Below are 22,578 nucleotides of genomic sequence, written 5' to 3' on the forward strand. Positions count from 1 at the left end.
CAATTAACATTTTTTTCTTGAACACCGCTCCACCACCACCTTCGCCCTCCATAACAATCTGAATCGCCACCACCACCACTATCTAAAAGCAATGGCCGCCATTAACACAATCAACTACCAATCAAAACCCCATTTCTTATATTTTCACTTTACGATCATATTTTCAAGTTTGTCGGCAATCTTTGAACATTCAAGTTTGTTGCTGATCTTTGATACTCAATTTTTTTTGGATTTCGGGTTAAGATAAGGTTTATTAAGATTTTTGTCTCATTTATTAGGGGAGTTTAAGTTGAAATTTCAAATACCCAATATATATATATATTTTTTTTTAATTCAAAATTAATTTTTGTAGTCCTATAGTATTTTAAGTTCAATAGGACAAATGATTTTGATCTTTGTATAAAGTTGAGAAAGCTAGATGACGGTGATTGTAGAATGGTAATAATTGAGTGATGGAGGAGAAGGTGGTGGTAGTTGTGGTAGTAAGATATGAAGAATATAAAATGTAAGTTTGGGGCTTGGTTAGTTGAGATACACATAGTGTAAGACGAGTCGTTGATTAAAATCAAATTATTAAATGATGGCTAATGATTTTAAGGGTAAATATGGTATTATTAAATTTTAGATGGATTGACGAGGCCAAAATGCAATAAACGATTAATTATGGACTAAACCCTAATATCACTATTATCACTAGGACCAAACTGCAAAATACCAGTTAAGTGATGGTCGTTGATTAGTTTCACGTGCAGTACACGTGTTTGGGTAATTTGGGTATTAAGAAAGTATAGACGGAACTCTGTCAATTTGGGCCCAAAATGCAATAAACGATTAATTGTAGACCAAACCCTAAATTTGTTATTAATAGTAAGACCAAAAATGCAGAAGACCCAAAAACATTTGTAACATTAATTTAACTATCTATAGATCAAAATGCCTCTAATTAGATATAAACCAATCACCACCTTTGACAAAACAAAGGCTAAATGAGCAAGTTGTTTGAAAAAAAAAATAGAAAGAGCTAGCTGTTTGCCTATGCTATATTGCTATTTGGAACATTCAATTTTAATCAGTGCTTATCCCATGACTTAAAATGAGTTGTTTGCTTGATTTAGTGATTAAAAACGGTCAGCTATAACCCGATTGACTGGTTCTACCCGAAATAAGCTGTCCCCAATCAACATCGTCAAATATCGGATACGTTTCGTACCAACTTAACTGTAAAAACTGTAAAACTAAAACAAAAGAAAGAAAGAAAATGAAAAAAATGTCATAGATGCAGAATTTGTTGTATAGGATATGGAGATGTAGTGGATATTGGCGGGAGATTCCGTTATCCTGCATTATCGACCACCTCCATATCCTACCACCTCCATCCCTACCCCAACCCTGCACCATCATAATAACTTGGATCCAAAGCAACTGGAACCTTTCGATAACCACTTGGAGACGTACTATAGCATTAGGGAAAAAGATCGAATGGCGGGTTCAAATGAGAGCAATGTGTTTTGTTCAAGGGCTTACTACGTATTTATTACCATTATTCTGTTTTTGCACACATGGAATTTCTCTGTTGTTGCCAAGGCAGAGAATATTGCGGCTATGAATATGTGTGATTCCAATGTATCGAGTATTCTTCCTGTTCCGTATGGCAATATTTTTGATTATAGTTGTCTTCCTGTCTGGAAAACTTTCGCCTTGAGGGTAAGTTTTCGTGTAGTTTTGATTATTTGTGAGCATAATGCACGTTCTCTTAGTTTATTAGTCCTTCTGCGACATTGCATTTCAATTTAATTATAGATTACAATGTATAATGGTAAACTTCACCTCTTTCTTGGGCTGATTGAACCCTTATGAGTAGGCACGTACGCATCTGTCTTGCTCTCTCTCCTCTATTTCTCTCTTCTCTCTCAAATACTAATGATATTTGTAAGAATACGTAAACCATTGCCTCAAATACTAATGATATTTGTAAGAACTCGTAAACCATTGGCGATACCGAAATTGGATATAGTGTTAATCTGTTAGAGCAAGCACGCAATAGGACTTGGGGTTGTTTTGAGTACTGTCTAGGTTAGTCTTACTGAATCAGTGAATTAGCCTTGTCTTAAATTGCTAAATCTTCGTTCGTTTTGCTTTCATGGAACAGAGCACTTTGTGGCATTGATGAAACATATAGTCTACACTAGTAAACAAGCACTTGGAAATGATTTTGATATACTTCTGTCATAATTTTAGTGTGTGGGCAATTATTTTTTTTTGTAAATGCTCCGATGCTCAAGATAATATTCGAGTGAAAAGAGTTACATTTCAATTTTATATTTGGTCGAGGATCTTCCATTGACATGGAAGTACAGGTCATTGACTTTATCAAGTTGGCTGTTGGAGTTTTCCCACAAGCTGTGTTTAAGTGCTTCCAACTTCGCTTTGGGAAAGGAATTTGATGGTGAAAACATGGCTTTCCTGATACAGAATGCAGGGACTGGATACAGTCCTCCATTGAAATAGCATCATTTTGCTAGTGGCCGCGGAAGATATATGGCTGCAAACAGCTAGGACATAGGGGTAGAAAATATTAGGGCTTTTGATTGTCGTACAGATGATAGGAAGAAAATGGAAGTCCACGAATACAAAAAGATATTGAAAACCCAGAAATGATGAGTGCTGGTTTAGTAGCAGTATTCTCCTATGATGAATTTCCTTCCTTTAGCAAAAAAAAAATCCTTCCTGCTCGGGATTCAGTAGGCGGTGTTAAGAGTGTTAGGACCTTTATTTATTCAGGGGATCTGGGCTCTCTAGCAACTTCTTATCATGTCTAAATATGTGTTTGTACTTGGATTTTTTTTTAACCTTTTTTATAATCATTATCATATTTGTCAATTAACCTTAGTTTTCTAATATTCTGCTGTTAGCTTCTGCAGATCTTTCGAAGTAACAATCATGTGATGACCTTTGTACTGTCTGCTGGATATACAAGTGGATGGGTTGGTATGGGATTTTCAAAGGATGGATTGATGGTTGGTTCTAGTGCTATGGTAGGTTGGGTAGACTCAGAAGGCCGAGCAAGTATCAAACAGTACTATTTACGCGGTTTTACTCCAGCAGATGTTTTACCTGATAAAGGAGAATTGCAACTCACTAAAGTTCCACCTGCTGTTGTCCTAAATGGAAAAACCATTTACTTGGCGTTTCAATTGAAGGTTCATGACCTAACCAAGGCTCAACCAATTTTGTTATCTTTTGGAACAAAGTCCCCTGTCCACAATAAGCTATCAATACACGATGATGAAACTACCATTCTTTACGACTTGTCTGCAGGTAAGTTTTTCCCACTTTTCCTTTCTTTAGTGCCGCACGGAAATAATATTCTGACACACTTTTTATACAAATAGTTGACACAGATGGTTGTTATTAATTTATTTTACTTTTTAGAACAATAAAAGCGGCGACATGAAGTTGATTGTTTAAAATTGTATCCAGTAGTGGAGAGTTGTTTAATGACTCCAATGGTTATGTCTATCCTCCAATTAGTAACTCTATGTGAGACCAGAGACCGACAGTCAGTTGATCACGATTTTGAAGTAATAACATGAAAACAATATTTTCCTAACTACTCATGTTCCTTATGCACAATATGAGAGTTTGCCCATCCCCATGAGACTCCTAATCAGTTTCAAAATTTCCCATCATCTAGAATTCAAAACCAATATAATTCAAGTCCCATCTTCAAAGCAACAGATTTAACTTGTAGGTGCTTCCAAATCCCATTAATTTATGGATTGTTGATCACATATTTCTCACTTTAGGAATCCTATAACATTGGAAAGGTTAGTGATTTATAAATTGTCCATCATATATTACACACACCAACACATTATCTTACATGTGATAGGCAAAAGGACCACAATCCTCATAGTAATACCCCATTTATGAACTTGATGATCCCTTCCCCTGGCCTGCTTCAAACTTGCATGTGCTACACCAAAGCACTCTGCTTGCCGAACATTTCCCAGGTGTACCCTGACACTTATGCATGGGGATCACTCCTTTGTCCATTAACCACTACACAAGGCTTGCTGTATGGATACCCATCAACTGGTGCTTTTGCATCTTTTCAAGAGTCGTTCTTTTCGTATCATAGAATCCTGGTGGACTGAACAACCCATGTGGCCTAATGGATATAAGATTATATTTGGGGGCCCAAATTTTATGAATGGCAAATGAATGGCAAATGAAGATGGAAATACAGCTAATGTCAAAATATCAACCTGTCAGGCACTCTGATCTATTCATTTAATAGTATTGATCTGAAGAAGAACCATGGAGTACTAGCAATAACTGGATTTGGTGTCCTCCTTCCAGCTGGAGCGATTGTCGCGAGATATTTGAGGCACCGTGATCCATTATGGATTTATCTTCATGCTTCTATTCAATTTATCGGATTCGTTGTTGGGCTTTCTACTGTGGTGGCTGGGAAGGTTTTATATGAAAGAACGCACGTCATGCTACCAGTACATAGAGACATCGGACTCTTTATTGTAGCACTTTGTATTCTCCAGGTTTTTTGGGTTCTCAATTTGTGTACCTTTTAATGCATATTATGTCGCAATCTTTTAGACTGTGTGCTCTTGTAAGTTTAATATAAGATGGAGGGTAGCAAGCTTGTGTTCCATAGGAAGACCATGGAAGTCTTATCAGTCCACATACGAATCCAATTAGACAGGGAATGCGAGATTATGCATAGGCATGCATTAGATTTTATTGTATCCAAAACTGATCGTATATATGTCTTGTTTTAATGTTTCAGACAATGGCTTTCTTTCTACGGCCTGACAAGGATGCCAAGATACGTAGGTGCTGGAACTTGTACCACAATTGGTTAGGCAGGCTAGTTCTGTTCCTTGCAGCTCTGAATATTTTACTTGGGATAGAAGTTGGAGGCTCTGGCTCTACATGGAAGATTGGCTATGGTTTTATTCTTGCAATCAATCTTTTAACTGTTATCATTTGTGAAGTTTTATTACGGAGAAAAAAATCTGAGGAAACACGTCCATCGGCCTATCAGTTTAATATACTTTGACCATGTGGATCATGTATTATAGTAAAAAGTCTCATCATCTAACCTTTCTTCTACAATGGACTAGACAATTTTAAATAGGTTTTTCTTTTAATTTATTTTCCCTGGGAAACTTAGAAAGCAATTAACTTCATGAAGGTCTTGTTTCAAGTTATCGGTGTACCCAAAAACCGATATATATCGGATATATATTGGATATATCTATTTTTGTTGTGACCGGTCCAAACTATTTAAATTATCGAAAATATCGGAAATATAATATTAGAAATATCGGATTTATATAAAAAAATGGTTAAAAAATCAAATGATATATATCATAAATATCAATTATATCGGCAATATAAAGTTTTATATTGGAAAAAAAGAGTTTAATGTTAAGTGGATATATGTCAAAAATATCGATATCGGTGTACCAAAAAAACGATATATATCGGATATATCGGCGATATTTTGATCCTTGTTCAACACAACCCAGCTTGCTAACACAGGTTCTTGTTTGAAAATTGCGGAAACTTACTCACACATGGCGGGAAGCCAATTTCGGTCTGATGCTGCACCTAGAAGAGGAACCAACTTGAATGAAGGAGAATTAATTTGCAGTGACACTTGACCAGATTTTGTTTGTAGAATAGAAAATCCTCTCATGACCTACTATAGGTTTGAGTAAGAAAAACTTGGTTGTAAATGTCACGTACTCACGTCCATAACTGTAACATTTTTCCTCTAGAATTTTGGTATGGGAATGGTGCCGGAACTCATTTGTTTGTCTAAAATTATTTTGTATTCAATAATTGGATGACTCCATTTGATTACTTGTTATCGTGTTGTATATGCCATTATATTTCTGACCAAAGTACTGCCACGTTGGAGAAGGGATGTGCATCGTTTTTTGTCGTCCTTGTCCCTATAGTTACAACTAACAAGCACAATTGCGCCTTTTGTATTTGCGAGCATTTGTGATTTCCGTGCATTCATTTTTCTTTTTTTTTGTGGTTTGTCTGTGTGTGCATAGCAGACTCCCATGTCGCATATCCAAAGCAAATTGTGCATAACTGCATATACTGTACGTACCGTTCTGCCTGGCGGACAAAAGACGTGGCAACGTGTTTTTAGGCGTTACAGCCGTTCCCCCTCCCCCCTTTTTTTCCCCCAATTTAGTCGTGTCTCTTAGCCTAAATGAGCCGCTCCATAATTAATTTTGACCCATTCTCTACAACTTAAATTTGAAGATTTTGTAGATGTCGTATAAATGTTATGGTACGGCGGACAATTCCAAAATAAAGAGCTGCACATTTGAATGTTGAGATTTTTAGTCCCACATGAAATATGTTAAGCTAGGCGTCAAAATATATAAACCTGACTTGAATTCCCATTTTTGTTCTTTTCGGACTAGCTAGCGGAAGATATATATTAGTTGAAAAATAAAACAAAAAATAAATAAAAAACAAAACACAAAGACAAAAAAAGATCCAAAGAAATTTTCAGTAAGAACATTTTTTTTGTTCTTTTCGAACTAGCTAGCGGAAGATATATATTAGTTGATCTTGAAACAATTCTTTTTTTTTTTTCTTTTTCTGAAAAGAAAAGTAATTGCAATAAAAAAAAAATCAAATTTGAAGAAAACAAGGAAAAAAACAATTTTCTATAATACTTTATTAAGCTGAATAGCATAATTTTCTCGGAGTATTATTTTCAATTTTCATATTCACAAACATCCCTATTGGAAACTCAAATAACCAAATGGCAAAATTTTGAGAAAACATTGGGAGCATAATTTTTCTTTCTCATATTCACAATCTAACCAAATGGCATTTTACCATTGGGAAAATGGCTTTAGTTAGGTATAGATTCACCATCACCTTTGCTAAAACAGAGGCTGTCTTAAAACATATAATTAGTTGTTTGCTTGATTTTCAAGTGACTAAAAACCATCAACCAGAAACAGACATGATATATTGACCTGCTCCAACCAAATTCCTAAACTGAAATGAACTGTCCCCAGTAAATACAAGCCAACTTAGCTGTAACAACTGTCCAACAAATGCAAAACAAAAGAAAGACAAACAAGAAAAAGGTTCTACAGTGGCGGATTTTTTGTGTTGTTGGGACTTGGGACTTGGGGATATGGAGATGTAGTGGTAACTGGCGGGAGATTCCGTTACCCAGCATATATTACCAACTACCTCCACCCCAACCACCATCATTATCATAACTTGGACTCAAAGCAACTGGAACCTTTCAACCATCTAGAAACTCTAGCAATATCATTTCATCTTCCTAGGAAATTCATACACATACAATTAGCTTCTATTGAGAAAGAATGGCAGATTTGAATCGGAGACGTGCCATTGGTTTGAGTGTCTACTATGTCCTTGTTTATATGATTCTTTTTTTGAATACTCGGAGCTTCTCTGTTGTTGGCCAAGGAGAGAATGTCGTTGCACAATTGTGTGCAAATGATTTATCGAGTTTTCTTCCTGTTCCATATAGCAACCTTTCTGATTATAAATGCCGAGCTGTTTGGAATACTTATATTCTGAGGGTAGGTATGACTTAATTATTTGCAGTTGTATTCACTTTGATCTCTTTTTTAGTGTTAATTTGTAAAAAAATTGCAAATAATCTGTTTTATGTGGTTTCCATTATGATTTTAAATTCAGTCAGAGTTTGTTACTTATTCGCTGAGCTACGTCAATCGGGGATAATCTGAGGACAAAAATAAATTTGAAGGTTTATATTTAAGGAATATATTATTATATACATTCTAAAGTTATCATAAGCATTCTACAAAATAACATTTAGATTTAGTGGCCAGGGAAGAAATGTGGCTGCAATGAGGGGTATATGAGATAATCGAACATAATGAAAATTTAGAATTCATTCATGACTTCATGAGTGGGAGTTTAGCAACCTTACCTCTTATCTTGAGTTTCCACGCCTGCTTGCAATCCAGTAGGTGTTCTGAATTAGGACCTTTTCAAGTTAGGCGACATGACTAAATATGTTAATTGCAGGTGCCTGCTAGTCGGTAAAATTTTTGGGTGATGATACCAGAGGTCTGTGGCTCAAATCCCGCCAGCATCAAAGAATTACTGATCTCATTTAAAACAGGCTTGCTAAAAAAAAAAAAAAAAAAAAAAAAAAAAAAAAAAAAAACTAATTAAATATGTTAATTTCGTTGGAATTGCCCTGATTTGTAAACAGTTGGACACAATATTCTTATACTTTGATGTTAGCTTCTGCAGGTCTCTCGGAGTGCCGATAATGTCCTCACCTGTGTACTATCCGCTGCATATACAACTGGATGGGTTGGAATAGGGTTTTCAAAGGATGGAATGATGATTGGTGCTAGTGCTATGGTGGGTTGGATAGGTAAAGAAGGTCGCGCAAATATTAAACAGTACTATTTACGCGGATTTACTCCATCAAATGTTATACCTGATAAGGGAGAATTGCAACTCACTAATGTTCCACCTGCTGTTGTCATAAATGGAGCCACCATTTACTTGGCATTTCAGTTGAAGGTTGAAGAAGTTCAAAAGTCTCAACCAATTTTGTTAGCTTTTGGAACAAAAACCCCTGCCCACCATCAGTTATCAGTACATGATGATAAAACAGCTATCCTTTACGACTTCTCTGGAGGTATTTAACACTTCTCCCTTTAGTACCATATACAATTTACAATGACATGGTGAATTGGTGAGTCACACTCTCGTACAATTAATAGCCACATAAAGTTTTTTTTTTTGTTCAGTTTATAATAAGGGGAACCATGAATGAAGTGACTCTCATGCTCATGATGTCATGATCTATCCTCCAATTTCTAGCCATGTCTGTGAGGCCAGAGACTAGCTACCATTCACTTGTCCATGATTTTGAACTACTAACGTATTGTTACTCTTTATCTACAATACTAGAGTATACACATGCCCATGAGACTCCTAATCAGGTTCAAAATTTTAAACCATCTATGGTTTTGAGAGCAATATACTTTTCAGACAACTACAATTCCTGGATGTTACGCTAATGCAGATAATATATTGGAAAGGGTAGGGACCGGTGATTAGGAGGGAAACAAAGACTCGAACTAATCTAAATTGGGTCATTTTTTATTTATAGAGCTCACAGAAACATAAAGAGTACTGTTATCAACTTATCATGCTAAGACGCATAAAGGGTCCTAGTGGTTATTTTTTATGTATTGATCAGAACTTATATGGATATTGAATCATGAAAACCTACCGTTGTTTTGCGGTTAATGAAGACAGTGGAAATATAACTAACATTGAAATTGTAATCTTGCAGCTTCTTGGGACAATATAAATACACCGTCTTCAGTTGACAATGTTTTATATCTGAGGAGGAACCACGGAGTATTAGCAATTATTGGATGGGGAGTGCTCCTTCCTGCTGGAGCGATTGTAGCGAGATATTTGAGGCATCGTGATCCATTATGGTATTATCTTCATGTTTCTATCCAATTTGTCGGATTCATCATTGGGCTTGCTACTGTGGTGGCTGGGAAGGTTGTATATGAAAGAATGCACGCAATGGTACCAACACATAGAGGCATTGGATTCTTTGTCCTAGTGCTCAGCATTCTCCAGGTTTTTTGAGTTATCGATTTTCTATTATACCTTTTAATACTTGTTTTGAAGAAAGTTTTTTAAATGCTTGCCTACAGGAAGAACTGTATACCACTAAAAGAAGGCAAATATATATGCATATCAGCATATGCACAATATTTAGTTGTATCAAAAGCTGATCATACATCTTGTTTCAATGTATCAGATAATGGCCTTCTTTCTACGGCCAGACAGAGATTCCAAAATTCGTAGGTATTGGAACTTGTACCATCACTGGTTTGGGAGACTTGCTCTGTTCATGGCAGCTCTAAATATTTTACTTGGGATTCAAGCGGGAGGTGGTGTCCGTTCTTGGAATATAGTCTATGCTTTTATTCTTTCGGTCATTCTTGTTACTGTTATTATTCTTGAAGTGTTGTTGCAAAGAGAAAATCTGAGAAACCACATCCACCAGCATTTCAGATGAATACAGTTTGATAGGTGATATGAAGTATAGATAAGAAATTTTATCTATTTGTTTTATTTTATTTTTTTAACTTTTATTTCATAGGTTAATTTGTTTTCTTAGAAGCAACTTATAAAGTCCTTTTTGAAAATTGATTTCTGTGTTCATAGTTCAAAGTCTACAAGCAAAATCATGTCTGTTTGTTAACGTTGTTGGTAAAATATTCTTTCTAGGTTTGTTTCTCCGAATTTCTACATTTTTCTTGAGCTTTTTTAGTATTACTGTATTTTGAAGTACATTGTTGAAGCAAAAACCATGAGTATTGGATCTTGAAAAAGTCAACTTTGGCCTTAAAACGGTTATGGTAGTTGGGTTACAATATAATTACGATTCTCCTTACATAGCTCAAGCGGTTTGAGTCTGCGTTAACGAGTATCGTCCTTGTTCAGGTTACCGTGGGGACATGGTGCACGGACTTATCAATCTGTCGTCTAAAATTCGATACCTGATGAATGGATATTAATCATTGTATTTTGTATTTTGACCTCAATACTACATGGGTCTTACTATTGACACCTCCGGAATTGTGTTGGGTAGACCCCGCCTTAACTCAGCCCAACTTGGGTCTGTAGTTATGTTGGGCACAACACACAAAAACATAACCCACCCACCCCACCCCCAAGAACCGAGAAACCTAAAAACTGGAAAAGCCAGTTACTAGCCCTTACTTGCCAGCCTTCGTCTCCAACCTTCGTCTTCAACTTTCGTCTCTTTCACCTATAATTTCTAGATTACACCACCACATTGCACTTAAATTCACCTCATTATTCTAGATTGCATTCTCCAACATTCTCAAATTGCACTAAAAAAATCGAATTCTCTACAAGACTACATCATCCAATTGCACGCTTCAATACCAATTTCAAAGTGAGTTTCTTTTTTTCATTAAATATTATATGTTTTGATGCATTGTAGTTTGTAAATATTTTACTGTCATTGAATTGTATGAAGTGTTAAGTTTGTATGCGGTATAGGTGAAGTGTTAAGTTTGCATTGTATGTCATGACCAAGTTTGCCAATGAAAAATGAGGTTTCCATGTGTTATATAGTTAGTTCATTTTACCAATAACGATCAATCCTATTTTTGGTTTTGAGTTAGATTTCTTGTTGTTGCAGCAAATTTATTGTATTCTATTATTTTAATTGTATCACTATATTAATTGTAACAATTTTTTAGCGAAATGGAATTATTGATGCATTATAGTTTTGTAAAATTTTAAACAAATATAGATAGTAGAGTACGATATTCATTGGTTTCGTATGCATTGTAGTTTTGGTTTTTAAATTAGATTATCGACTCTCTCTAATTGATTATGTTTGCTTTTCGTTTTCGTTTTGTCGATGAAGCTTGTTTTCATATATTATTATATTGAAATTTTTGGTTACTAATATTTGTTAATTATTAATTTTTTTTTATAGCAATGCCTCCTCAATCAAAGAATGTGAAGAATGTACATAGCGAAAACCATCTACACAGGTACTAAGAAATTGCTTAGTAGCAAGAGTAGTAGTTCGGGTTGCAGTGACCCGCCTGAGAAAAAAGGAGAAAGGGGAATGGGCACCTCGGCATCCGTCCGTAGAGGGGATCGAAAAGTAGATGATGCCAATTGATCCGAATATTGTAGGTGTAGGTGATTTAGAGTTAGTAGAGAGAAAAAAAATGTGGAAAGAGAAAAATGTTCTAATGTTCCGAGTATTGTATATGAGGATGTAGGTTTAGATATGGATATGATATAGATTTAGATGAGGATATAAATTTAGATGAGGATGTGGCCGGATGTAAATATGGTTCTTGGGGAGAATGTAGATGTAGGTGATGGTGGTGATGATGAGGAAGAAGAGGGTGATAGTGAAGGCGAAGAGGAAGAGGAGGATAGTGAAAAAGAAGGTAATGACGATGATGTTGATGATGAGGAAGAGTCGGGTGATGAGGATGAGGAGGATGACGGAAGAAGCGGTGGAGGAAATAGTGGAAGCACCGGTGGAAGTACGTCCAGTGGGAAATATTGTGAGAAAATCTAAGAAAGACAAGAATTACCAACTAGTTGTATATGGTGGTGACCCTTATAGAGTGCATAGACGTGGAACGGAGCAGCTTTTGTATGACTATGGGGTGCACGTGGCTCAGTGTTCTAAAAAAACGGCCTAGGTAGTGCCTAGCTGTACTGTATTTGACTCTAATCGGTTGATAAAATGGTGGACCGTTTAATCGGGCTTAGGTGGTGGATTAATCGGCCTAGGCGAGACTGGACGGTTTAGAAGGTGTAGTTTGTTTGTTTTTTTTTTGGCTCAATTTGTTACAAGCCCAATTTAAATTTAGCTAAAAAGCCCGATAAGGCTTAGAAACAAACAATCGTCCTTTCGTCCTCTCCTGCTCTCTCCTCTCATCGTCTTGTCAAATGCCCAATAGGATTGATAGTAGAAACAAACAATCGGGCATTTGCCTCTCTCTCACTCTGATCTTCTTCAACAAACCTCTCGTCCTCTCTGTTCTCTCTCACTCACCAGCTCGGTCAAGATCAGCCTCTCTCTCTCTCCTGCTCTTCTTCTCTGCTGCTCTCTCCAATTCTGCTCTCTCTCTCTCTCCAGTCTCCAGTTCAAGCAACCATTTCGGTATGTATTTCTTTTCTTAATCTTCTTTTCACCTTTTTTTTCTTCTCTTTTTGCTTATTAATACAAGTACAACTGTGAGCTTTGGTAGGCTGCAATCCAGCAACCAAAATAAATTTATAACATGGACGTTGATGGACGTGGACCACTTCAATCACAAATCATGCATTAAGCTAATCTAGCTCCTAGTTTAGTAGCTTCCACTAGAATACAGTCACTAGAATACTAGACTTTCAGCTTGTAGACTTCATTTATTTTATACATACCTATTTGATTCATTTATTTTATACATACCTATTTTATACAGTTCAATGGCGGGAAATACGGGAAATGTGGCTTCTTCCACGGCGTCCAATGCCACTGAGTCCGATCTCGATAATCTTTTGAAACGGGATTCCAATGATGTTGGTTGGGAGTATGGGAAGTTGTTCAATAAAGATAACCTAGATAAATGGAAGTGTAAGTTGTGTGGAAAAGAATTCAATGGAGGTGTTTATAGAATAAAGCTACACATAACGAACATTGCTCAAAGTCTATTGATGAAGATAAAGTTAAGTGTAAAGCCGCATTAGATGGAGTGAAAAAGAAGAAGAGTAATAAAGAGAAGCAACAACAAGAAGTGAGAGAAGAAGTTCACATTACTAATGAAATAGATGAAGAGGTAGTGTCAAGGAAAAGGCCACACACTCTCGGGCCTATGTATAAGTTTGCTTCTATTATCAGTCCTGGGATCTTCAATTGATGCAAATAAAAAGATGCGACAACAAAATATCAATGATGCACTTTGAAAAGAAAGGACACATGATGTGCATCGATATTTGGCTCGATGGGTATATGAAAATGGTGTTGCATTTCATGCTACGGATAATGATAGCTTCAGAAGATTTGTTGAAGCAGTTGGTCAATTTGGTCTGGGATATCAGCTTCCAAGCCAATACCAATTGAAGGAGCCATTGTTGAAAGAAGAATATGAGCGAACTACAGACACACTCAAGAAGCAAAAGGAGGAGTGGGCTAAGAATGGTTGTTCTGTTATGACCGACGCTTGGATTGATCGAAAAAGAAAAAGCATCATGAACTTATGTGTCAATTGTAAGGAAGGCACGACTTTTCTTTCTTCATATGAAGCTTCGGAGGATGCACACAGCGGAGATTTCATCTTTAAATATGTTGACAAGTGTATTGAAGATATTGGGCCACAATGTGTAGTACAAGTTGTGATGGACAATGCCTCGAACAATATGGCTGCGGCAAATTTGATGAAGATAAAGAGACCTCACATATTTTGGAGTTCATGTGCCACTCACATGTTGAACCTTATGCTTGAAGGAATTGGTAAGCTGCCTAGGTTCAAAGGAGTGATTGATAAAGCAAAGGCCTTCACTATATTTATTTATTCACATCATAACACTTTGTCAATGATGAAGAGAGCTACGAAAAAAAGAGACATAGTGAGGCCAGGAGTCACTAAATTTGCAATTGCATTCCTAACTTTGCAAAGTTTGATGGACAAAAAAGAAAAGTTGAGGAAAATGTTTACTAGTGATGATTGGGAGAAGTCCAAATGGTCCAAGACTGAAGGGGAAAATGGTGTATTCCACTGTTTTAAGTATGGCATTTTGGAATGGAGTAACACTTTGCTTGAAAGTGTTTGCTTCTTTAGTGAAGGTACTTCGCCTTGTTGATGGGGATTGAAAGCCACCAATGCCCTTTTTACATGGTGAATTGTTGCAAGCAAAGGAGGAGATTAAAGAGGCATTCAAGAATGTGGAGGATAACTACAAACCCATTCTTAATATTATTAAGGACAAAAGCAATGGTCGGCTTGATGGTCCATTACATTTGGCGGCCTACTTTTTAAATCCTTACTTCTTCTTCAAAAATTTAGACATTAAAGATGATCCATTTGTCAATGATGCCTTTTTCACATGTGTTGAGAAGTTCTTCGCCGATGACTTTGATATGCAAGATCGTGTCTCCAATGTCAAGTTGATGAAGTATAAGAACAAAGAGGGTGGGTTTGGAAGATCCTTAGCTGCGGTGGGATGTGCCAAGAATGATGATAATTATGATCTAGGTAAGATCGTAAGAGTGTAAGACTATATGTTATTATGCTTATCTAAATAGTATTACCTAGTTATTCATTTGCATTATGTGTTATTAATTATTAATTAATACTAACTTTTACGTGCTATATATATATATATATATATATATATATATATATATATATATATATATATATATATATATATATATATATATATATATATATATATATATATATATATTGTGTGTGCTTATCTACTGACTAGTTGGATGGTGGTCCAACTATGGCACTCTTACACCCAATTTGCAAAAAATGGCTTCAAAGATACTCTCGTTGACTACTAGTTCATCGGGATGCGAGAGAAATTGGAGCACTTTTAAGGGGGTATGTACTGACTATGACATATATAGTGTGGATCACTTAAAAGTGTACTAACATTTTTTCAAACTTCTCTTTTATGTAGATACATACATAAAAAAGGAATAGACTAGATACAGAGAGATTGAACAATCATGTCTATGTCCAATTCAATGCTAGGATCATCAACAAGAATAGAAGGCAAAAGGAAAAAGAGGTAGATGTACTACTAGCTAGTGAAGCTAATACCGCACAAGGATGGATTGTTAATGGTGGGGATGATGATGATGAAGAAATTGCACCTGGTTCGGGGGTTACTTGGGGAATGGTTGGAGAAGCATCCGGAGCGGATGATGTCTTAGAGCCTCGAAGAAGTGCTAGAAATGCTGAAGTTAGAGAGCTCCATGAAGAGGATTTTGTATAAGATGAGGACACTAGGGATGAAGGAGAACAGGACTATGAGTTTGAATCCGATGAAGAGATCGTGTTAGAAAGATATGGAGAGGAAGAGTAGTTAGACAAATAGTGGAATATTTCCACCCTTTTGTTAAAGCATTACTTGCTGCAAGTCCATGAAAGATATTAGATCAAAAACAACATTTGTTTTGCTAAGTGTATTTTCTGTTAACTTGGTTTGTTACTCTGTTTTGCCAAGTTTATTTGACTATTTGAGTATTTCAGATGGTAGACTCTATGAGTCTATGTACAATTTGAATGAAGTATTCAATTTCTTATGTTTGTTAGTTTCAGGTGGTAGTCTCTATGTATTTCAGTGGGAATCGGTGTGTGTTTTGTGAATACAGACGAGGCATTCATGTGGAATTCAACTGGAAAAAGGAAAATATTGATTTCATTAAAAGTAGTTCATCCCATTGCAATCAATTCATGCAGTTTACAATACAATACAATTACATAAAAAACAATCACTTCAACCAAGAGAAACAGATGAAAGAAAGAAGAAAAACGGTTACCCATTTTTCCATTTCGTTTCGCCTTTTCAATTCCAACAACTTTGATATCAAGCTAAGTCTTTCCACGTATCAAATAACTTGTTCTATCCGGAGAAAATAATAATAATTATATATATAATTAATTAATTAAATAAATAAAACCACCTAGTGCCTAGCCCGTTTAGGCGCCGCCTAGAAGGCCTAGGCACTAGGCGCTCCCTTACCGCCCGACTACCGCCTAGCGTTTTTTAGAACATTGCCTAAGGATAGCTGCAAGAGAAGGCTTCCAACTGAGGATGCATAAGAACTTTTCAAAGCGAGATCCATCTGGTTTTGAACATTCCCAACATGAGTATGAATAGTGGGTCTCATCGCAACAATCAGAATGTACGCCAAAGTCCAAGCCTTGTCGTAAACCAACACCATCGAAATCTGATATTCCAAACCCGCCGGTGGAGAAGTCTTCTCCGAAACCACATTTACCACAAAAAACAAACCCACCGACGGAGAAATCTCGGGTAAGAAATATTTGGACGGCATGGTTGGGTCGTTTAGGTGTATACCCAGACGGTCTGAAGAGATTGTTTAGACTATACTGAAGCGATCTGAAGAGGTTGTTGAGGGACCTGAAGTAGTATGACAAGGTCGTTAAGACACAAAACCTCGGGTAGCGACATGGTCATGTCATTTTGGATGGTTTTGTGCTACCTGGCTAGGTCGTCTGGACCAAAATCCAAACATTTTTAATTTTTTTTTTTTTTATTTTGTTCACTTCATATCTAAACCAAATTCAAACGACCAAATAAAAACTAACTATACATCCTAATAAAAACTAATAATTCATATACAAATAACTTCAAATTTCATACATTTATATAGCATTCGCAAACTAGATTTCCACCAAAACCATACACTAAATCCATCAAATTACACAGTAAACCCTAATCCATGCACCAAATCCTAATCCACATATCAAAACCATACACTACGTACCAAATCCATCAAATTACACAATAAACCCTAATCTATACATACAACCTTAATCCATATACCAAATCCATACACCAAATCCATCAGACACAATCACGATGGTAATACCCACCAATAAACTTGCATCAGGTCAACTTTTCCGCATTGAGGAACTCGGTCCTTGCTTCCTCGAGAATCACAGGCCCACCCAATTGCAGACCTCTCTCCCGCATACGACTAGTTTTGTCACCTCATACTCGCGTCCGCAAGTAGTTCTCATCGCGATGGTTGGCTATGAAGGATTGGCGGGTATAAACTGCACGTGACCCAACTGACACAACATCTTACAAACAGCGTTAAGTTCAACGACACCAACGCAAGAAAACATATAAATCCATCAAAATAAGCAATCTCATCTACCGGGCATGTAGCTCTGACATTATTGTAGGGCCACCATTCAACTTGTCATATGAGAAAATCAATCATTAATCACATACTCTAATGATCAATTAATCAATAAAATATTAAACAAATCCATATATACTTACACTTAAACAATTTGTATCATTAAGAAACTTTCGATAACACTGCAATGTATGTTTTGTGTTAGCATAGTGAGGAGCGGTAACTGAGTGCCTACGACATCGAGATTAGGCCAACTCATGCTGGAGGTTTGGGATTGGCCTAAAGCACAAGAAGTACTCGTAGATCCACGCCTAGATTTATATACACATAGTTAAGATACTAATAAATAGATAAAATTAATATTGAAAAGATAAACGAAAATACTAAAGATTGACATGTAAGAGAGTGAAATAACCTAAAATGTCTTTCACTTTGGCACCTGTGGCAGCACTAAGACCGCGGTATAAATATGCAAGTATTGTTGCACCCCACGCATAGTCTTTGATCTTGATCAACTTCAACAACAACTTTAAGTAACAAACAGGCACTGAGTCCCAGACTTGTCGGGGAAAAGCGTACATCCAAAGAAGCTAAGAATAACAAATAACCTCTAACCTTAGTTTTGATATGAAATGGTTGGCTTGCAACTATCATGCACCTTCCCGGCCATGTGATGCTTCAAGAATTCTAACCTTAGTTTTGATATGAAGTGGTTGGCTTGCAACTCCGTCTTAATCCCTCCCAGAAATATATCAAGAGTGCGGTTTACTAGTTTCTTAGTCTGTTTTAACTTCAAATCAATGTTCCCTTGCACGACTCTTCATTTTATCGAGACTCCTAGGATTTGAGAGACTTCATCCAAAGTGATAGTCATTTCCCACTGAAATACATAGAGTCTACCACCTAAAACTAACAAACATCAAAAATTGAATACTTCATTCAAATTGTACATAGACTTATAGACTCTACCATCTGAAATACTCAAATAGTCAAATAAACTTGGCAAAATAGAGTAACAGACCAAATTAACAGAAAATACACTTAACAAAACAAATGATGTTTTTGATCTAGTATCTTTCATGGACTTGCAGCAAGTAGTGCTTTAACAAAAGGGTGGAAATATTTCACTATTTGTCTAACTACTATTCCTCTCCATATCTCTCTAACACGATCTCTTCATCGGATTCAAACTCAGTCATGTTCTCCTTCATCCTCGGTGTCCTCATCTGGTATAAAATCCTCTTCATGCAATGGAGCTCCCTAACTTCAACATTTCTAGCACTTCTTCGAGGCTCTAAGACATCATCCACTCTGGATGCTTCTCCAACCATTCCCCAAGTAACCCCCAAACCGGGTGCAATTTCTTCATCATCATCTTTCCCACCATTAACAATCCATCCTTGTGCGGTACTAACTTCACTAGCTAGTAGTACATCTACCTCTTTTTCCATTTGACTTCTATTCTTGTTGATGATCCTAGCATTGAATTGGACATAGACTAGATTGTTCAATCTCTCTGTATCTAGTATATTCCTTATCTACATAAAAGAGAAGTTTGAAAAAATGTTAGTAAACTTTTAAGTGATCCGATTAGTTAACCACACGTCCATACTACATATGTCATAGTCAGTACATACCCCCTCAAAAGTGCTTCAATTTCTCTCACATCCTGATGAACTAGTAGTCAATGAGAGTATCTTTGAAGCCATTTTTTGCAAGTTGGGTGTAAGAGTGTCATAGTTGGACCACCATCCAACTAGTCAGTAGATAAGCACACACAATATATATATATATATATATATATATATTATATATATATATATATAACACAAGTTAGTATTAAGGGTTAGTTAGACTGACCCCCCCATTACCAGTTGCAATTAGTGTTACTCCCCCCCCGTTTTTCAAAAATATTAGTGATACCCCCCCAATTGCAAGATCCAACGGTTACGAGATGATTTTTTTTTTCAGATGAAGAAATATGACCGTTGGATCACTGAAATGGGGGGGGGGGGGTAAGTCTAACTAACCCTAGTATTAATTAATAATTTAATAACACATAATGCAAATGAATAACTAGGCAATATTATTTAGATAAGCATAATAACATATAGTCTTACACTCTGACGGTCTTACCCATATCATAATTATCATCATTCTTGGCACATCCCGCCGTAGCTAAGGCTCTTCCAAACCCACCCTCTTTGTTCTTATACTTCATCAACTCGACATTAGAGACATGATCTTGCATATCAAAGTCATCGGCGAAGAACTTCTCAACACATGTGAAAAAGGCATCATTGACAAATGGATCATCTTTAATGTTTGAATTTTTGAAGAAGAAATAAGGATTTTTAAAGTAGGCCGCCAAATGTAATAGACCATCAAGCCGACCATCGCCTTTGTCCTTAATAATATTAAGAATGGGTTTGTAGTTATCCTCCACATTCTTGAATGCCTCTTTAATCTCCTCTTTTGCTTGCAACAATTCACCATGTAAAAAGGGCATTGATGGCTTTCAATCCCCATCAACAAGGCGAAGTACCTTCACTAAAGGAGCAAACACTTTCAAGCAAAGTGTTACTCCATTCCAAAATGTCATACTTAAAATAGTGGAATACGCCGTTTTCCCCTTCACAGTCTTGGACCATTTGAACTTCTCCCAATCATCACTAGTAAACATTTTCCTCAACTTTTCTTTTTTATCCATCAAACTTTGCAAAGTTAGTAATGCAGTTGCAAATCTAGTGACTCCTGGCCTCACTATGTCTCTTTTCTTCGTAGCTCTCCTCATCATTGACAAAGTGTTATGATGTGAATAAATAAATATAGTGAAGGCCTTTGCTTTATCAATCACTCCTTTGAACCTAGGCAACTTACTGGTTCCTTCAAGCATAACGTTCAACATGTGAGTGACACATGAACTCCAAAATATGTGAGGTCTCTTTATCTTCATCAAATTTGCCACAACCATATTGTTCAAGGCATTGTCCATCACAACTTGTACTACACATTGTGGCCCAATATCTTCAGTACACTTGTCAACATATTTAAAGATGAAATCTCCGGTGTGTGCATCCTCCGAAGCTTCATATGAAGAAAGAAAAGTCGTGCCTTCCTTGCAATTGAACATAAGTTCATGATGCTTCTTATTTTCCGATCAGTCCAAGCGTCGATCATAACAGAACAACCATTTTTAGCCCACTCCTCCTTTTGCTTCTTGAGTGTGTCTGTAGTTCGCTCATATTCTTCTTTCAACAATGGCTCCTTCAATTGGTATTGGCTTGAGGCTGATATCCCATACCAAATTGACCAACTGCTTCAACAAATCTTATGAAGCTATCATTATCCGTAACATGAAATGCAACACCATTTTCATACACCCATCGAGCCAAATATCGATGCACATCATGTGTCCTTTCTTTCCAAAGTGCATCATTGATATTTTGTTGTCGCATCTTCTTATTTGCATCAATTGAAGATCTAGGACTGATAATAGAAGCAAACTTATCCATAGGCCCGAGAGTGTGTGGCATTTTCCTTGACACTACCTCTTCATCTATTTCATTAGTAATGTGAACTTCTTCTCTCACTTTTTGTTGTTGCTTCTCTTTATTACTATTCTTCTTTTTCACTCCATCCAATGCAGCTTTACATTTAGCTTTATCTTTATCAGTAGACTTTGAGCATGGGGTTATTTGTCCTCTAATGTTCGCTATGTGTAGCTTTATTCTATAAACACCTCCACTGAATTCTTTTCCACACAACTTACACTTCCATTTATCTAGGTTATCTTTCTTCAACAACTTCCCATACTCCCAACCAACATCATTAGAATCCCGTTTCAAAAGATTATCGGGATCGGACTCGGTGGCATTGGACGCCGCAGAAGAAGCCATATTTCTTGTATTTCCCGCCATTGAACTGTATAAAATAGGTATGTATAAAATAAATGAATCAAATAGGTATGTATAAAATAAATGAAGTCTACAAGATGAAAGTCTAGTATTCTAGTGACTGTATTCTAGTGGAAGCTAATAAACTAGGAGCTAGATTAGCTTAATGCATGATTTGTGATTGAAGTGGTCCACGTCCATCAACATCCATGTTATAAATTTATTTTGGTTGCTGGATTGCAGCCTACCAATGCTCACAGTTGGACTTGTATTAATAAGCAAAAAGAGAAGAAAAAAAAGGTGAAAAGAAGATTAAGAAAAGAAATACATACCGAAATGGTTGCTTGAACTAGAGACTGGAGAGAGAGAGAGAGCAAGAGAAGAAGAAGAAGAGAGGAGAGAGAGAGAGCAGCTGATCTTGACCGAGCTGGTGAGTGAGAGAGAAAGCTGGAGAGGACGAGAGGTTTGTTGAAGAAGAGAGAGTGAGAGAGAGGCAAAAGCCCGATTGTTTGTTTCTACTATTAGTCCTATCGGGCATTTGACGAGAGGAGAGAGCAGGAGAGGACGAGAGGACGATTGTTTGTTTCTAAGCCCTATCGGGCTTTTTAACTAAATTTAAATTGGGCTTGTAACAAATTGGGATTTTAAATTTAATTGGGCTTGTAACAAATTGAGCCAAAAAAAAAACAAAATGGACCTTCTAAACCGTCCAGCCCCGCCTAGGCCGATTAATCCGCCGCCTAGGCCCGATTAAACGATCCACCGTTTTATCAACCGATTAATGTGAAATACAGTACGGCTAGGCACCGCCTAGACGGCCACCTAGGCCGTTTTTTTGAACACTGCCCTTTGGTTGACCTTTTGTTTTCGCCTCCTCACGAGGCGGTTTTAGCCATGTACTTTCTTGCACAACAATCTCCATAAGCTTCCTAATCATAACCTTTTGTTGTTCTTTAGAAGCCATTTCATACATTTTCATAAACATATCCAGCGAATGTCTACAATTGAGGCCAACACCCTCTGACACATTTGGAGAAATAGACAAAGTTTTCCAAAAGGGATTAGTAGCATTTAAAGGGATGGGATGCTCTTGTTTTTAAAGAATAATGATTTCGTGAGCACATGAAAATCTATGGCTGGTGCGCAAATAACATCCACAAATGAACTTATAGT

General features: G+C 36.7%; 5 protein-coding genes across 6 annotated transcripts; 3 read left to right on the top strand and 2 right to left on the bottom strand.

Moving 5' to 3' along the window:
• Positions 1–1,216: 1,216 nt before the first annotated feature.
• Positions 1,217–5,131, top strand: LOC147495604 (cytochrome b561 and DOMON domain-containing protein At3g61750-like). 2 transcript variants are annotated; one of them, XM_086566776.1, is made up of 4 exons: positions 1,217–1,704; positions 2,922–3,318; positions 4,276–4,559; positions 4,808–5,131. In XM_086566776.1, the coding sequence occupies exons 1-4, from the start codon at positions 1,480–1,482 to the stop codon at positions 5,078–5,080; spliced, it is 1,179 nt and encodes a 392-aa protein (XP_086422902.1). In that variant the 5' UTR covers positions 1,217–1,479; the 3' UTR covers positions 5,081–5,131. The 2 variants fall into 2 exon arrangements, with proteins under 2 accessions (XP_086422902.1, XP_086422903.1); XM_086566777.1 differs by having other exon boundaries at positions 1,244–1,704; positions 4,363–4,559.
• Positions 5,132–7,032: 1,901 nt separating this feature from the next.
• Positions 7,033–10,350, top strand: LOC147495605 (cytochrome b561 and DOMON domain-containing protein At3g61750-like). Its single transcript, XM_086564209.1, is given in 5 exon segments — positions 7,033–7,619; positions 8,323–8,719; positions 9,383–9,684; positions 9,869–10,085; positions 10,088–10,350. Coding segments are annotated over 5 exon segments (1,191 nt in total). The 5' UTR covers positions 7,033–7,397; the 3' UTR covers positions 10,141–10,350.
• Positions 10,351–13,089: 2,739 nt separating this feature from the next.
• On the top strand, positions 13,090–14,963 carry LOC147495606 (uncharacterized). The gene is made up of 3 exons (XM_086568425.1): positions 13,090–13,237; positions 13,324–13,477; positions 13,575–14,963. The coding sequence occupies exons 1-3, from the start codon at positions 13,090–13,092 to the stop codon at positions 14,461–14,463; spliced, it is 1,191 nt and encodes a 396-aa protein (XP_086424551.1). The 3' UTR covers positions 14,464–14,963.
• A 3,688-nt stretch (positions 14,964–18,651) lies between these two features.
• Positions 18,652–20,018, bottom strand: LOC147495607 (uncharacterized). Its single transcript, XM_086568426.1, has 2 exons — positions 19,638–20,018; positions 18,652–19,047 (listed from the first exon to the last, which is right to left on the bottom strand). The coding sequence occupies exons 1-2, from the start codon at positions 20,016–20,018 to the stop codon at positions 18,652–18,654; spliced, it is 777 nt and encodes a 258-aa protein (XP_086424552.1).
• Positions 20,019–20,027: 9 nt separating this feature from the next.
• Positions 20,028–20,642, bottom strand: LOC147495608 (uncharacterized). Its single transcript, XM_086568427.1, has one exon. The coding sequence runs from the start codon at positions 20,640–20,642 to the stop codon at positions 20,028–20,030; it is 615 nt and encodes a 204-aa protein (XP_086424553.1).
• Between the last annotated feature and the right edge of the window lie 1,936 nt (positions 20,643–22,578).

Source organism: Coptis chinensis, chromosome 6, assembly GCF_015680905.1.
Source record: "Coptis chinensis isolate HL-2020 chromosome 6, ASM1568090v1, whole genome shotgun sequence".
NCBI lineage: Eukaryota > Viridiplantae > Streptophyta > Magnoliopsida > Ranunculales > Ranunculaceae > Coptis > Coptis chinensis.

Coding starts and splice junctions, on each gene's coding strand:
- LOC147495606 (XM_086568425.1), top strand. CDS start 13,090: ATGGCGGGAAATACGGGAAATGTGGCTTCTTCCACGGCGTCCAATGCC. Junction 13,238..13,323: donor TAACCTAGATAAATGGAAGT/GTAAGTTGTGTG, acceptor CTATTGATGAAG/ATAAAGTTAAGTGTAAAGCC. Junction 13,478..13,574: donor CCACACACTCTCGGGCCTAT/GTATAAGTTTGC, acceptor TTGAAAAGAAAG/GACACATGATGTGCATCGAT.
- LOC147495608 (XM_086568427.1), bottom strand. CDS start 20,642: ATGTTCAATTGCAAGGAAGGCACGACTTTTCTTTCTTCATATGAAGCT.
- LOC147495604 (XM_086566776.1), top strand. CDS start 1,480: ATGGCGGGTTCAAATGAGAGCAATGTGTTTTGTTCAAGGGCTTACTAC. Junction 1,705..2,921: donor GGAAAACTTTCGCCTTGAGG/GTAAGTTTTCGT, acceptor TAGCTTCTGCAG/ATCTTTCGAAGTAACAATCA. Junction 4,560..4,807: donor TAGCACTTTGTATTCTCCAG/GTTTTTTGGGTT, acceptor TTAATGTTTCAG/ACAATGGCTTTCTTTCTACG.
- LOC147495607 (XM_086568426.1), bottom strand. CDS start 20,018: ATGCCCTTTTTACATGGTGAATTGTTGCAAGCAAAAGAGGAGATTAAA. Junction 19,048..19,637: donor ATTATGATATGGGTAAGACC/GTCAGAGTGTAA, acceptor TCTTTTATGTAG/ATAAGGAATATACTAGATAC.